The sequence below is a fragment of the Pristiophorus japonicus genome, chromosome 1 (genome assembly GCF_044704955.1).
Source record: "Pristiophorus japonicus isolate sPriJap1 chromosome 1, sPriJap1.hap1, whole genome shotgun sequence".
Classification (NCBI taxonomy): Eukaryota; Metazoa; Chordata; class Chondrichthyes; family Pristiophoridae; genus Pristiophorus; species Pristiophorus japonicus.
In genome coordinates this window covers 8,466,818-8,482,066 of record NC_091977.1, presented here as the reverse complement: position 1 = coordinate 8,482,066, position 15,249 = coordinate 8,466,818, and the positions used below count along the sequence as shown (strand labels likewise).

The 15,249-nt window shown below is 45.2% G+C and overlaps 1 protein-coding gene across 5 annotated transcripts in view; it reads right to left on the bottom strand.

Moving 5' to 3' along the window:
• The window catches only part of dab2 (DAB adaptor protein 2), an 82,192-nt gene that overhangs the window by 8,370 nt on the left and 58,573 nt on the right, over positions 1-15,249 (bottom strand). For 3 of the 5 annotated variants that reach the window (XR_011592901.1, XM_070877251.1, XM_070877248.1), the window contains exons 7-12: positions 12,856-12,879; positions 11,853-11,903; positions 10,687-10,749; positions 4,698-5,300; positions 3,905-4,022; positions 2,016-2,654 (exon numbers count right to left, since the gene is read on the bottom strand). Coding sequence is in view for 4 of the 5 variants with exons in the window: in XM_070877251.1 (XP_070733352.1) it covers positions 2,016-2,654; positions 3,905-4,022; positions 4,698-5,300; positions 10,687-10,749; positions 11,853-11,903; positions 12,856-12,879 (1,498 nt within the window). In the remaining variant the exon portion in view is untranslated. The remainder of the gene's footprint in view (positions 1-2,015; positions 2,655-3,904; positions 4,023-4,697; positions 5,301-10,686; positions 10,750-11,852; positions 11,904-12,855; positions 12,880-15,249) is intronic. The other 2 variants (XM_070877259.1, XM_070877267.1) reach the window with 2 other exon arrangements.

The window sequence follows — 15,249 nt, the reverse complement described above, 5'->3', positions numbered from 1 at the left end:
CATACCCCTTTCCTGCTTTCTCTCCATACCCCTTGACCGCAAGGGCCATATCCAACTCCCTTTTGAATATATCTAACGAACTGGCCTCGACTTTCTGCAGTAGAGAATTCCAAAGGTTAGCCATTGAGTGAAGAAGTTTCTCCTACTCAGTGCTAAATGGCTTACCCTTATCCTTAGACTGTGACCCCTGGTTCTGGAACTCCAGCAACAGGAACATTCTTCCTGACTCTAACCTGTCCAATCCCATCAGAATTTTATATGTTTCTATAAGATCCCCTCATTCTTCTAAACTCCAGTGGATACAAGCCCAGTTGATCCAGTCTCATCAGTCCTGCCATCCCAGGAATCAATCTGGTGAACCTTTGCTGTACTCCCTCAATAGCAAGAACATCCTACTCAGATTAGGGGGACCAAAACTGAACAGAATATTTCAGGAGTGGCCTCACCAAGGCTCTGTACAACTGCATTAAGACCTACCTGCTCCTATATGCAAATCCCCTAGCTATGAAGGCAAACATGCCATTTGCCTTCACCACCTGCATGCCAAACTTCAATGGCTGATATACCATGACAACCAGGTCTTATTGCATCTCCCTTTTCCTAATCTGTCACCACAATATTCTGTCTTCCTGTTTTTGCCACCAAAGTGGATAACCTCATTTATCCACATTGAGGGAATGCATTTGGGGAGGGCTAACCAGGCAAGAGAATACATGTTAAATGGTAGACATTAAGTGTAGTGGAACAAAGGGACCTTGGAGTGCAGGTTCACAGATCCCTGAAGGTAGCTGGCCAGGTAGATAAGGTGGTTAAGGCATACTGAATACTTGTATTATATACCTTGACTAATAAAAAGGCAACAGCAGGGAGGTTATGCTTGAACTGTATAATACTAGTTCGGCCATAGCTAGAGTACTGTGTGAAGTTCTGGTCACCACATTACAGGAAAGATTTGATTGTACCCTCTAGTGCAAAGGAGATTGGAGGATGTTAATTTAGCTATGAGGAAGATTGGATAGGCTGGGTTTGTTTTCTTTGAGGGGAGACATTAAAGGTGTATAAAATTATGAGGGCCTAGACAGTGGATTGGATGGATCTATTTCCCTTAGCAGAGGGGTCAACAACCAGGGGGATAGATTTAAAGTAATTGGTAGGAGGTTCAGAGGAGATTTGAGGGGAAATTGTTAGAGGGTGGTAGGGGTCTGGAACTCACTGCCTGAAAGGGTGGTAGAGCCAGAAACCCTCACCACATTTAAAAAAAAAAAAAGTGCTTGGATGTGCACTTGAAGTGCTATAACCTACAGGGCAATGGACCAAGAGTTGGAGAGTGGGATAAGGCTGGATGGCTATTTGTTGGCCACCCTGGCCACAATGGGCTGAATGGCCTCCTTCTGCACTGTAAATTTCTATAATTCCCCCTGCCACAGACAGCAAAGCACAGGGAAACTCCAAGTGGGACTAATCCCAAGCTTCTGTGACAAGGAAATAACTGGCCAGCAGAGTGGTCTCAGCTTCCCAGGAACCAGACCTCCATTTGAAGGAGCATCATTTAACATTAGATCTCTGCAGTTACAAGTAGAGAATGTTAAGCCTACAATTTCACCCGGTCATGTATCCTACTTGGCTGCTGCTGGAACTATCTCAAGGTGTGCCACCAGAGGGCACAGTAGCGGGAGACTCACAGGTTATCTACACAGGTGTGCCTGGCCTAGTATAAAAGGCAGGCCACCAGGTGTGATCCTCACTCGAATTAAGGACAAAGGTCACTACAGTGCAAGTACAAAACACTGCCTTGTGGAATCATTGCTAGAGCATGCAAGGACAACAACCATTTTGCAATATTATTTTTTTAGTAAAGGAAGCAAGTCAGACAGGAAGAGTCAATGGAACATCTGTAGGTGGCTGGGATCAGTAGAAGCCCTTCACTAGATAACATACTAAGCCTCAAGGCAGGCAATGCCTATGTACTCTAGATCAGCAAGCCTCAACACAAAAACATTAGCCAAGGCCATTACCACTGGTCGCTGTAGGCGAGAGTTGATTGATGTCAAAGTCATCGTGATCAGCGGTTTCCTGGGCAACACCCACTTTGCTGGTGAAATACTGGGCAAAGGCTCCTGATGCCCCTAGAACAGCAGGCTGCTCACCTCGCCGAGCTGGCACGGCTGGGGGCTTGGCAATCTGGAAGTCTTTGAACATCTCCTTGACACTCTTCTTCTCCCGGTCCCCCAGTGGGTCCAAGGCGGTGAAGGCATTGCTTTGCGGCTTGGTGGCATCCAGAGGGCTGGCCAGAGGGGCGGGTCGCGGAGGAGGCAGAGGTGGGGATAAGGCCACAGCGGGAGGCACCAGACCTACGATGGGTGGAACCATGGGAAGGGAAGCTGCGAATGGATTGACTCCAAAAGGGATGACCTGAGGAAGTGGCTGACCCCAGATACCAGGTGGGGCCAAGGTCGGTTGTCCCCAAGCAGAGGGTGCTGGTGCAGCTCCGAACGGGGCAGGCTGGCTCCAGACTGCAGTGGGTTGACTACCAAAGACATTGGGTTGTCCAAAGGGAGGCTGTGGACCAAGGATTGGCCTTGGAGGCACGGAGCCAGGTTGAGCAAGTACTGGTGGCTGTTGACCCCATGTAGCCTGAGGAGGTCCAGGCAAGCCTAGAAATAAATAAAAATAAGAGCATATTACAAGAGCTTATTACCTCTTATTTTAGCTTACAGTTTATTCACTCACCATTGTTAGCTACCCTCTAATCAAAGCACCCATTTGAAAAAGGCACCGCAGATAGAACATGGGTTGAGATCTGAATTTCCTGAGAAAGAATTCTTGGGCATCAACTGTACAGGGCATTAGTGAGGCCACACCTAGAGTACTGCATACAGTTTGTCTCTATTTAAGGATATACTCTGAACAGCTTCCAATGCAAGAAGGTTCACGAGGTTGATTCCAGAGATGAGCGGGTTGACTGAAGATCAGTTGAGCCTATACACATTGGAGTTATGAGGGGATCTCATTGAAACAAGATAATGAGGGGCTCAACAAGGTGGATGCAGAGAGAATATTTCCCCTCAGGGGAAACTAAAACTAGGGGACAGTCTCAGAATAAGGTGTTGTCCATTTAAAATGGAGATGAGAAATTTCTTGAGGGTTGTAAATCTGTGGAATTCTCTGCCCCAGAGAGCTGTGGAGGCTGGGTCATTGAATATATTTAAGACAGATACAGATTTTTGACTGATAAGGGAGTGAAGGGTTATGGGGAGTAGGCAGGGACATGGAGCAGAGTCCATGATCGGATCAGCCATGATCTTAAATGGCAGAGTAGGCTTGAGGCCATATGGCCCACTCCTATTTAGGTTTATGTTTAACTGCATTGGCAAGAGATGGAACTGAATATTCCAGGCTGTGGCAAAGTCTGGCAACAGAGTGTGTAGTTGTGAAAGTGTTGTGTTTTGGGGGGGGGGGGGGGGGGGGAGAAAGAGAAGGAGTAAGGAATTAGGAAGAGGCAATGCAACAGAATGCAACTTTTATGGAGTTGCAATTGGAGAAGTGTCAAATGCATTTGCCTGCTGCTGGCTGTCCATACGCTTTAGTAAACCCAAGAGGGAAAAACTAACAACATGACCAATTTCCCAAAGGGTTAAAGCCATGGAGCTAACCCAGCATGGGGGTTCCAACTCATTGCAGGCAACACCGTGAGAAGGACATCAGGTCCATTGCTGGGGGTTGGTTTAGAAAGGACAGAGCATGGCTTATATTGACTGCAGGGAGATGGGGGTGAGTAAAGCTCCTCAATGCAAGCAGGCAACTGTAGTGACCAAAGTCATTGCGTTATCAGGCAAGTTCAACACTCCAACTGGCTGTCAATATTCCACCAATGAGGGTTGGTTACTTCTCAAACAAGTCCTACCTGAGCTGGCCTGTGGCGATGTAGAAGCCGGCACATTGAATAGATCCAGAGGATAACCGTGACTTGACTGGGCTGCTGCTGAAATAAATGGACTGGATCCAAAGTCGTCACTTGCAGTCTACGAGAGAAACACACACTGTGCAAACAGTTCATCACAGCCAAGTATTCAAACTTTCTGGCATCAATTACACAAAATGCTTAATTCAGCAAGATTAGGAAGTGGGTGTTGGTCCATTATGGATTTGGACCTCTACTCTAGCAGGAGCCTAGTTTGCTCCTGGATCTCAGCTATCTCCCTGGAGCAGCCAGATTCACCTGCATGGGCTTCTGCTCTTGACCCAGTTTTAAATAGGAACCCGAACCCATGATGTCCTCCCATTAACACCAAGAGCTGGCGCTCCATCTTAGACTGCCGAGGTTGTAGAATTCAAGACTAAATCCACCTGAAAGATCTGCCCTAAATTCGACCTGGAGCATCACTCAACAGCAGGAAGAGAATCTTGGGAAGAATCAAGGAGGATTAACCAAACCAAACCTTTCATGTGGAATCTGAACAAATACCAAGTATAGTACTTGGAGTTAGATTTTTGGACTTCTAGATTGCAGCAACTGCTGGTCCTCCCAAATTTTCTCCAAGGTTGAAGGGACAGGGAACCTGGAATCTATGAGCAAGTAGATTGTCTAGGACCAGACAGGATTGGGGTCACCCAAAGCTGGTGTTAAAGTTAGAAAGGTTAGTAATTTTTATTTTTTTTATTAATTGGTTAGACAAGGGGTTAGATGAGGTCTTCACCTGAATGTGCCGCCTGCCTCGGCCTCCTTTTGTGCTCTGTGGCGGAGGGGACAATGTAATGGAGTCAAGGCTCTGCATCAGGAAGGAATCCATTTGCTTGGTGGCAGTGCTTTGAGTGTCTGGTTTTAACCCGTTGTGCACTGGCAGTGCAATGCCAGAGATTTCAGCAAAAGGGTCAGGTGTGGTGGGTTTGCTAGCCAAATCAATGGGCTCTTGCCCTTTCAATCCATTCAGTGCCCAGGAGTCGTTGTCAGTAACTTTTGGGCACGTGACAATCCGGCTAGAAATCTGGTCAAAGTAATCGTGACCAAGGTGATCTCCGCTCTGCGCACCATTGACAGACGGATCGCCTGGGAAAGGCTGAAGAGCTCCATCTTTCGGAGTAGAAGGTTTTACAGAATCAACTGACGGAGGTGGCGCTGATTGGTTAAGTTCAGAGAAAGGATCATTGCCGAAGGGATTGGGATCAGGTGCAGGAAAGAAGTTGAGTGAGGAAGCGGTGGTCTCATCACAAAAAGGCCGGCCTTTCACACATGTGTTCAAGGGGTCCATTTCAGGAGAGGATAAGTCCAGCAAGTAACTAGAAGAACCTTCATTACTTTCCTAATCATTGATAGAAAAAAAATAAAGATAAGAATCATAGGACCAACATAAGCTACCAAAACAAAAAAATCATGCCAAGGAATGTCAACACGAGAGACAATCCTTACTTTTCCAAATAGCGAATATTCTGCTCGCGTGAATATAAACTATGGAGGAATTTCCTGTGTATGGAAGTGGTACAATCTAGATACCAAACTGACTTCCAGTGCAAGAGACTGAGGAAATTCAGGCATAGCTTATGCCTGCTCTTATGCCATGCCTAAATTTCCTGCATGTCCATGTATCAATCCGTGCCAGACTAGCCACCAACATAAATTTCCTGAAAGTATTCACAACTTTCAAAATGGGTGCAAAATTCAACCCTTTTTTTGGTACAGAAGGAAAGGTTGTGAATCTTTGGAACTAAGCCAAAGGGCTGTGGATGCTGAAGCGTTGAGTATATTTAAGGCGGAGATTGATTGATTCCCCTGGGAGTCAAAAAATCTAAGGGAGATGGGGGATCAGGTGGGAAAACAGGTGATGTAGAAGATCAGCCATGATCTTATTGAATGGTGGAGTAGGCACAAGGGGCTGTATGACCTACTCCTGCTCCATTTCTTGGTGTAATGTAAAAGCTTCCATGGCATGTTTTTAAACAGTGCCCAACACATGAATGGTGCAATATATGGTGCATTCCTCCTCAGGTGCTAATGGTTCACACCATTTATGCCAATGAGATTGGAATAATATTTGGGTGCAAATAGCCCTTGACAAAATTACACTCCCACAGGAAGTTCCACCCCCATGAGTGGACCCTCAAAAGCCACTATTTATACCCTCATTTCCCCAGAGAATGATCAAGTGAAATGTGGTCACAAGTTCATTGAGTGACACATCAGCTAAAGTAGGACACATGGCCATCAAAATCAAACATTTTCATTTAGTCTTGCTTGGCACCCCAAGGTGTTGGTAACTTCAAAACAAACCAAGTTATGAGTACATCAGCTGTGGTTCAGTGGGCAGCACTCTCCACAGTCAGAAGGTTGTGGATTAAAGTCCCTCTCCAGAGATGGAGCGCCACACTGACTGAGGGGCTGTCAAACAGAGACCCATGGCACTATTTCCAAGAGCAGGGGAGTTATCGCTGATGTCCTGGCTAATACTTAACACTCCAAGATATTATCTAGTCATCATCACATTGCGGTTTGTGGGAGCTTGTGCACAAATTGGCTGCTATGTTTCCCACATTGGAATGTAGTCACTGTTGTAAAGTACTTCATTAGTTGTAAAGTACTTGGAGATGTCCAGGGGTCATGAAAGGTGCTATATAAATGCAAGTCTGCCTTTTTTACTGCTTTGTCACTCTGGCACAGCAAGTGCTTGCAAGGCCAGATATTAGCTGCACAGCTATTGATCCATAGCTCATTACTCTTGTGCTCATGAGCTGTTGCAAGTGGTAAAGTCCCTCTCCAATTGAAGGTTCTGCTCCAACTACCAGCACCAGAGCCTGCAAGCAACCTCTAAATGCCTCTGGGAGCAGGCAGACCAATTCACACCTGGAGTTAGTGGTCAGCATGGCTCAGTTACACTACTGGTTGCTTATTTGAATAAACATGGACATCTTGAAAAGGTCAAGCCTGAACACCAGTTCACACGGCACAGGGAAAATGTTGCCACGGTGGAAGGCTTCAGAGCTTCCAGGGTGGATTAAATAAACCCAAGTTCATTCATACAACCATCTACAGTAGCACTTGGGTCCAAGATATAAAGGCCAACCTCTCCAGCTAGGACCCACGACTTACTAAAAGCCAACTACCTCAGCAAAAATAAATGTAATCCTCTGACCATCAATAGATATTTTCCTCTGGTGTGTGGAGAGAGTCCAGAACCAGGGGGCGTAACTTTAAATTAGAGCTAGGCTGTTGAGGGGCATTGTCAGGAAGCACTTCACACAAAGGGTAGTGGAAATATGGAATCCTCCCAACAAAAGCCGTTAATGCAGAGGGTCAATTGACAAATTTCCAGAGTGACAGAGGGGCAAGGGTAATGCTACAAAGGTGGGAGAGAGAGTTAGGATTATAGATCAGCAAGGAGCTCACTGAACAGCAGAGTAGGCTCGAGGGGGTTGAATGGCCGATTGGCCACAGGACAAGAGAGGTGCTGTGGACACAATGTGGTCACCAGACACTTGGCTGCTGTTCAGACCCATAGCTCCCTTAGTTTAAAGAAATTTTCTACACAGAAACCACCAAGTAGTGACTAGTGCACTGGGAGGGGGGGGGGGGGCAGAGAGCAAAGCCAGTTCCTTCACATCTGATTAACATTTCCATTCCCATGAGCTGTGGAACATATTAACTGGACTTTCAGTAAATGTTGCCACATTAATGAAGTGACCTGAACTTGTGGGGACAGTTAGAACAAAATATTTACACCAGTAAATACTGATCAGCTCATCAAAAAAAAACAATGCACCTCTTGGCCCACTAGTTGAGTCAAAGGCCTTTACAAGGCTTTTTGAACAGTGATGGGCAATAGCCTCCATTTTCAGGCTGTCCATTAATTTTGCAGTGAACTGAAATCATAGCTAGAGCTAGTTTATTAAATGTAGGATTTAACCCCATGACAAGCCTAGCTCTGGGACCAGATCTACTTCACACCCTACACAATAGGAGCAGGAGCCAGCCATTCAGCCCCTCTAGCCTGCTCCTCCATTCAATAAGTTCATGGCTGACCTTGGTCTCAACTCTATTTCTCCGCCTGCTACCCACAACACCTTTATCATTCAAAAATCTATCTCCACCTTAAATATATTCAATGACCTGGCCTCCACAGCTCTGGGGTAGAGAATTCCAAAGATTCACAACCCAAGAGAAGAAATGCCTCCTCATTTCCATTTTAAATGGTGACCCCTTATTCTGAAACTATGCCCTAGTTCAATAAGATCACCTCATGCCCTTCCTTGGAGTTTATTTTAAACTGGTCAGTCCAGTACTGGGAACATGAATTTTTATGGCTGTATTGCTCTTTGCTCCAGCCCATGAACCAGATCACCATGCCACTGAGCAACTTCAAAACCCAATGCTTAACACCAAACACCAATGAGCCAGACTATGGACCATTGACCACATGGCTAGTGAATGTCCTTTTAAAGGGCAGCAAACATGGATTCAGTTGGTGGAAAATACCTTGCCCAGGAGAAAGTTAAACTTCAACCTGGGACCTGGAAAATACTCTAGTGCAGATCAACCCATCACATGGTTTCAACCCTTCATGAACAAAGCACATGATTGAAGAATTCCTCAATTATCTTATTGAAATGCAAGATAGAGGGGGCTTGACAAGGTGGAAGAGGATGATATTTCCACTCAGGAGAACCTAAAACTAGGGGACAGTCTTAGTTTTAAATGGGCAGCCCTTATTCCAAGATAGAGAAATTTGAGGGTGTAAATCTGGAATTCTCTGTCCCAGAGAACTGGAGGCTGGGTCATTGAATATATTTAAAGCAGAGATAAACAGATTTGAGCAATAAGGGAGTAAAGGGTTATGGGGGAGCAGGCAGGGAAGTGGAGCCGAGTCCATGATCAGACCAGCCATGATCTTATTGAGTGGCTTACTCCTGTTTATGTAGGAATGAGAGACACTGTAGAACTAGCAAATTTCTGAGTTGACTTGATCTCTAGTGCAGGACAAGACAAGTACAGCACTAAGTAAGACAGTTCACACCCAGAGACTTAGAGAAAGTGATTAAGCAGAACTACACCCAGCCCAATGCCAACCACAAATTCTGCCTTGCAACACCAGCCAGAATTCCAGTTTCCTTTGTCTTTGATCCAACTCATCTCAAAGGCTTGTAGACTAGTCACCATTTCCTCAAGATGCAAAAGAACTGGGAGGAGGAGCCAATAGAGCCTTTAGACCCACTGCTGGCTGTATATGGAAAGCGAGTGCAACACTGAGCCAAGCTGAAACCAGGGAGAAGGGGGTGGGGGGGCAAGACAGCTTCTTTCTGGTTAATTATCTAATGGTTCCCACAAGTTGGGCTGGGCAAGGGCCAACACAGCAACAGGAAAGCGCGAGCCGACTAATCACCGGAGTGTAAACAGCAACAGAACACGAGGGTGGACTGGCAGTGCTCTGGAATGCTTACGATATTCCCATTTTAAATAGCGCCTTACAAATAGCGGAGTGACTGCCGCCAACGAACCGGAAGCATTCTGCGCATAACAATTTTCACAACAGACGGAGATCGGAGAAGTGCTCCGGCTTCCTTCCTCACAGCCCGATCTCTCCCGGCATTTAAAAATGTTAAACCCGTTCCCCCGACGAAACAATAGTGCGCATGCGCGGGCTTCTTCCGGTTCGTTGGCAGCAGTCGTGTCCTTTAATAGTCACCCAAACTGTGAAAGGATAGTTCAGCAAGTCCAATAAATTTGCTCGTAAACTATTACTATCCTTCCCATCAAGATTTAACTAGATACCATGATACTTAGGGATTATGCAGAAACAAAAAAAAGTGACCCACAAATAAGTCCCAAGAGTTAAGTGAGGCATTAGAGGAAAAGTGACCTCTGCTGGTCAGCTGAACACCATTTTCCCCTGGAGAAGTGCTACCAAGTTCCCAGAAGTATCCATTTTTATTTAGCATTTTACATTGGAAGCCCTGGAGTTCCCAAATTTACAACACAGGTGGCCATTCAGTCCACTGTGTCTGCACAGTTGATAGAGCTACCCAACCTAATCCCACTTTCCAGCTCTTGGTCTGTAGCCCTGCAGGTTACAGCAATTCAAGTGCACATCAAAGTACTTATTAAATGTGGAGAGGGTTTCTCTCTCTACCACCCTTTGTGAGTTCTAGACCCCAACCTCCCAATCACAGCATAAAGTTCAAATTCCTCTAACCCTTCTACCAATCACTTAAATTTATATCCCCTGGTTAGTGACTCCTCTGCTAATGGAAATAGGTCTTCTTGATCCACTCTAGGCCCCTCAATCAAATCAGTCTAAAAATACAACTTCAACTGCTGATCCAATCTTTCCTCAGCTAAAATTCTCCAGTCCTGGCAATACCCTCAAATCTCCTCTGGACCCTCTAATGCAATCACAACTTTCCTGTAATGAAACAACCAGAACTGTACACAAATCTGACATTTGAAATAGGCCCCCTATGAGCAAGGTCACAGATAGGGATACACTAAACAACCCAATGAAACTATTGGCAATTGGACCACCTTCCCACATCAGCTGTAGATTAGTCTGGGTAGGAGATACTGCAGGTCAAAAAAGCATCAAGATAAAGGCTCAGGGGCATTTAAGCCAAAGTTACTTTTCTATTCTTTAACAGATTGAAGAAATCGAAGACTGCACTACCCAACCAATCTGATTGGTCAGTTGCAGTTGCTTCTCTTACCGCTGGGGAATGGATGTCAGGTGGAGTGGACATGTCTCCAAACAGCTGTAGCTGATCAATGCCCTGTGAAAGCAAATGAATCCTTTTCAGAAGGTCAATTAAAAAGAATCATTTCCTCACTTTGAAAGGATTTAAGTCAGAATTTAATGCTTGCATTGTAGAACTGCAATTCTAAAATGGAAACACCATTCAGCCCAGTGTTGGAGTTTAATCACCACACAAGTACTAATCCCATGCTCCCACATCCCCTTAGATCAGGGTTGTGGGCACAAATCCCACTCCATAGACTGGAGCACAAAGTCTAGGCTGACACTCAGTTGTGCTGCACAGTCAGAGGTGCCATCTTTCAGATGAAACATTAAACAGCACAAGTCTGCCTTTTGGACAGCAAGACTTGAAAACGCGGGGTGTGGTCTCATGTCCTGGTCAATATTTATCCCTCAACCAGCATTGAAAGATTATCTGGTCACTGGCCACAAATTGGCAGCTGTGTTTCCAAGGTGACTACACTTGGAAAGGTACTGCATTGGCTGTGAAGGGCTTTGGAATGTCTGGAGGCTGTAAAATGCAAGTTCTTCTAAATGCACCTGGAAAAACCCATGAATGTTGACATGGAACATGAGCAGCTCTGAAAGATTAAGCGAGCTATAGTGACAATAAAAGCAGAAGGCTGGCCAAGGATTGTAGCTTCACCAGCTGACACAAGCAGGCAGCCTGCTGCATTATCACTCAGCAAGGTCCTGCCATGTGAAGGTCCCATTAATGCACTGGGCCAATGCAAGCAACTGCTGGCTGAAAGTCCCGATTGCTCAAGTTCTCTGATCAAAACACCAAAGTTTTCGCCCCAGAATGGTGACCCAGCTTTGGAAATTGCCAGACAAAAAAAAAGGTCCATCTAGTTCTCTACCATCCCAGGAGTTGCATGACAAGTCATCAATGAAGTTGTTGTAATACCCAAATCAATCTGATCAATTTAGAACAGACCTAGACATTGTTTAAAAACCAGTGGAGGAGAGCTGTGGAAATCATGGGTCCAAACACCTAAAAAAGGATCCATTGCAGTTTACATTTAGATATCTTAATTTCACCCAAATACAGTCCATCGAGTCCCATGTGCAGCTACCCAAAGCAGCACATCTTATTTGAGCCATCCCAAAGTGACTTACATTTTTAACTTTGGATACCTGGTCATCAAAAGTCAGCAATGGACTACCGTTCTGAGGAGAGAAAAACAAAATGGGAATATTAGGTACAATTTAAGTTAGGACCACAGCTGGAGAAAATGAAAACAATCTCTTCCATTAGAGAAGCTTTGCTTGTGACAAAAGCAACACCAAATCTCATTAGTTTTGGTATAATTAATCCTGGACAGTGGGTGGACAAGTGATTTGAATCTGGTCATGTAGGGGCTGTGCCAAGTCCTAGGTGGATTGCAAGATACATCATAGACCTCCCCTCAAGCAAGTGATTGTGAGGCCAGCACCTCAAATCCTCAAAAAGATGCTGGGGTGGAGAAGGGAGGTTAGTAGGACACCAAGGATTAGATGCACCAGTGTTCTCAATCAGGCCAACATCAAAACACTAACCACACTTGACCAGCTCTGTTCAGCAGGCTACTTGGAACTCTGACACAGCAAGACCATCCCAGGTGGGCAGAGGAAGTTTCAAGGACACCTTCAAAGGCTCCTTGATAAAATGAAACATCCCACTGACACCTGGGAATCCCTGGCCTGAGACCATCCAAAATGGAGGCAGAGCATCCAGAGGGCACCAAGCCTTGCTGCCGAGAGCATGCAGAATACAAGTGCAGGCAGCAGAAAGTGTGTGAGGCAAACTAGTCCCACCCACCCTTTCCTCCAACAATTGCCTGTCCCACCTGAGACTAATTCCCATATTGGACTGTACAGTCAGGGAATTCAGAGTGGAAGCAAGTCTTCCTTGATTGAGAGACTGCCTATGAGGAGTAAGATAGTAGTGAGCTTGATGGGCCTAATGACCTCATCCTCAGCATTTATTTTGTGCTCTGCAATAGACAGCAGCAAGAGCATAATCCCACTCCCTAGGAAGACAAGCTTAAACTCCAGACCATCCTCCATTTCCAGAGAAGCCTTGCAGCAGTTCATTAACCTGGGAAGAGATGAGGTAGCACTAGTTGGATATTATTCTTACCTTTGTGGGATTTCCATCAGCATCCTGAAAGAGGGAGAGACAGTGTTTAGTGTACTGGTGGACCAATCAATGAGCAAATTCTCAATTTAACCCTTTGAGTGGTTGTCTAAAATTGGCTTTTATTCCTTTAATTTCAAAAGTTTGAAAGGTGATAAATTGGGGTTTGATAGGATAAAGAAACTATTTCTGGTGGGGGTGTCAAGAATGAGCGTCATAATTCTAAAATTAGAGCCATGTCATTCAGGAAGCACTTTCCCCTCCCACACAGGGAAGTGGAAATCTGAAAGTCTCAAGGCTGGATGGTTGGATAATTGAACACTTCACAGCAGACCAGTCTGTCAAGGATAGAGGGCAGGCAGATCCACAGGCCATGAGGCAGCGGCCCTGTGTGGGAGCAGCAGCGGGAGCCAAGGCAGAGCAGCTAAAACAAGGCTCAACAAGTAACATTTGAAATGGACATCAGAGTTGAAGTGATGTCAGCACAAGGGAAGTAGCTGATTAACAGAAAAAAACCACACTCACTATTCAAAGACAAATACTAACAATAGTTCATAGTCCTGTAAATAAAGCTGCAATTAAATTGATCAGGGATATTTCTAATCTAAAAACCCAATTAACTAAATCAGCTGTGGTGAGTAGCAGCTGCGAGGAAGAGCTATTGTGGTAGGGGGGTCAGTCAAGGGAGCAGACAGGAGTTTCTGTGGCCACAGACATGACTCCAGGATGGTATGTTGCCTCCCTGGTGCCAGGGTCAAGGATGTCACTGAACTGCTGCAGGACATTCTGGAGGTGGCGGGGGGTGTAACAGCCAGAAGTCATGGCCCATGAGTACCAATGACAGTTTAAAAAAAAAAAGGAGGGATAAGGCAGAGTTTAGGGAGCTAGGAGAGAGATTAAAACCAGGACCTCTGGATTACTCTTGGTACCATGTGCTAGTGAGTACAGAAATAGAAAGATAGAGCAGATGAATGTGGCCAGAGATTCCAGAAGCATTGGGATGGCTTCTGGGGAGGTGGGACCTGTACAAGCCAGGCTGGTTGCACCTCAGAGCTGGGACCAATATCCTCATGCAGGGGGGTCTAGTGCTATTGGGAAGGTTTAAACTAGCTTGGCAGGGGGATAGGAACCAGTGAATAGATTCAGTAGGGAGGAGTGTAAAGCTGGAATTGGAAAGCAAAAAATGTAGAAAGTGAATTTGAAGGACAGAGGAAACAAAGGCCAGAAAGTAGTCAAGGTGGTCTGGCTATATTAAAAATGGTATATACACCAATGCAAGGAGTAACGCAAATAAGGCAGATGAGCTGAGAGCACAGGTTGACATTTGGAAGTATGATATTATAGCTATGAGACATGGCTAAGAGGGGGTAGGTATGACAGCTCAACATTCCTGGTTACAGGATCTTCAGACAGGATAGAGGGAGTCATCATATGATGAAACTACTCTAGCTGTGGAGGGGGGGGCGGAGATGATGTTCAAAGGATCAAAGCGATATGGATCAAACTGAAAAACAAAAAAGGGAGCGATCACACTGCTGGCTGTGTACTGTAGAACAGTGAGGAAGATTGAAGAGCAAATATGTAGGCACATTTCTAAAGTCCAAAAACTATAGGGCAGTAATAGGAGATTTCAACTATACCAATATTAACTGGGACAAAATTAGTGCAGAGTATAGAGGGAGCAGAATTCCTAAAATGTATTTGAGAACTTTAGCCAGCATGTAGCAAGCCCAAGGGAGGGGGCAGTTCTGGATTTAGCTTTAGTGAGTGAATGAGCAGGTGGAAGGGGTATCATTTAGGTGCTAGTGACTATAATTCAGTTAGATTTAAATTAAGAAAAAAAGGACAAGGATAGACCAGGAATCAAAGTTCAAAATTGGGGGAAAGCCTATTTTGTTAAACAGAGGTGATTTGGCCATAGTGGACTGGAAACAGCTACTTGAAGGTAAATCAGTCAGAGCAGTGGGAGGCATTCAAAGAGGAGATCTGCAGGGTTTAGGCCTACTGCAGAATCTAGAGTACAGAAAGTCCAGGGGTGAAATGAGATTAGGAAAGCAAAGAGCATGAAAAACTTTTGGCAAGCAAAATCAAGTTAACCCAAAGATGTTCTATAAATATATTAAGAGCAAGGAGGATAACTAAAGGGTAGGGCCTATTAGAGGCCATGAGGGTAATCTTTGTATGGAGGCAGAAGATGTGGGCATGATTCTTGAATACTTTGTGTCTGATTTCACAAAAGAGGGGTGATGCAGAAAAGGTCATTGAGAAGTGTGAAATATGATGGGGAAAGGATCACATGGCATGGTCACATGGACAGTTTTCTGTTGAACCAGTGTGTCATGGGCTTCAGTGATGTCATAATATATCACCCACCCACAAAATTCTTATCAGGGCTAA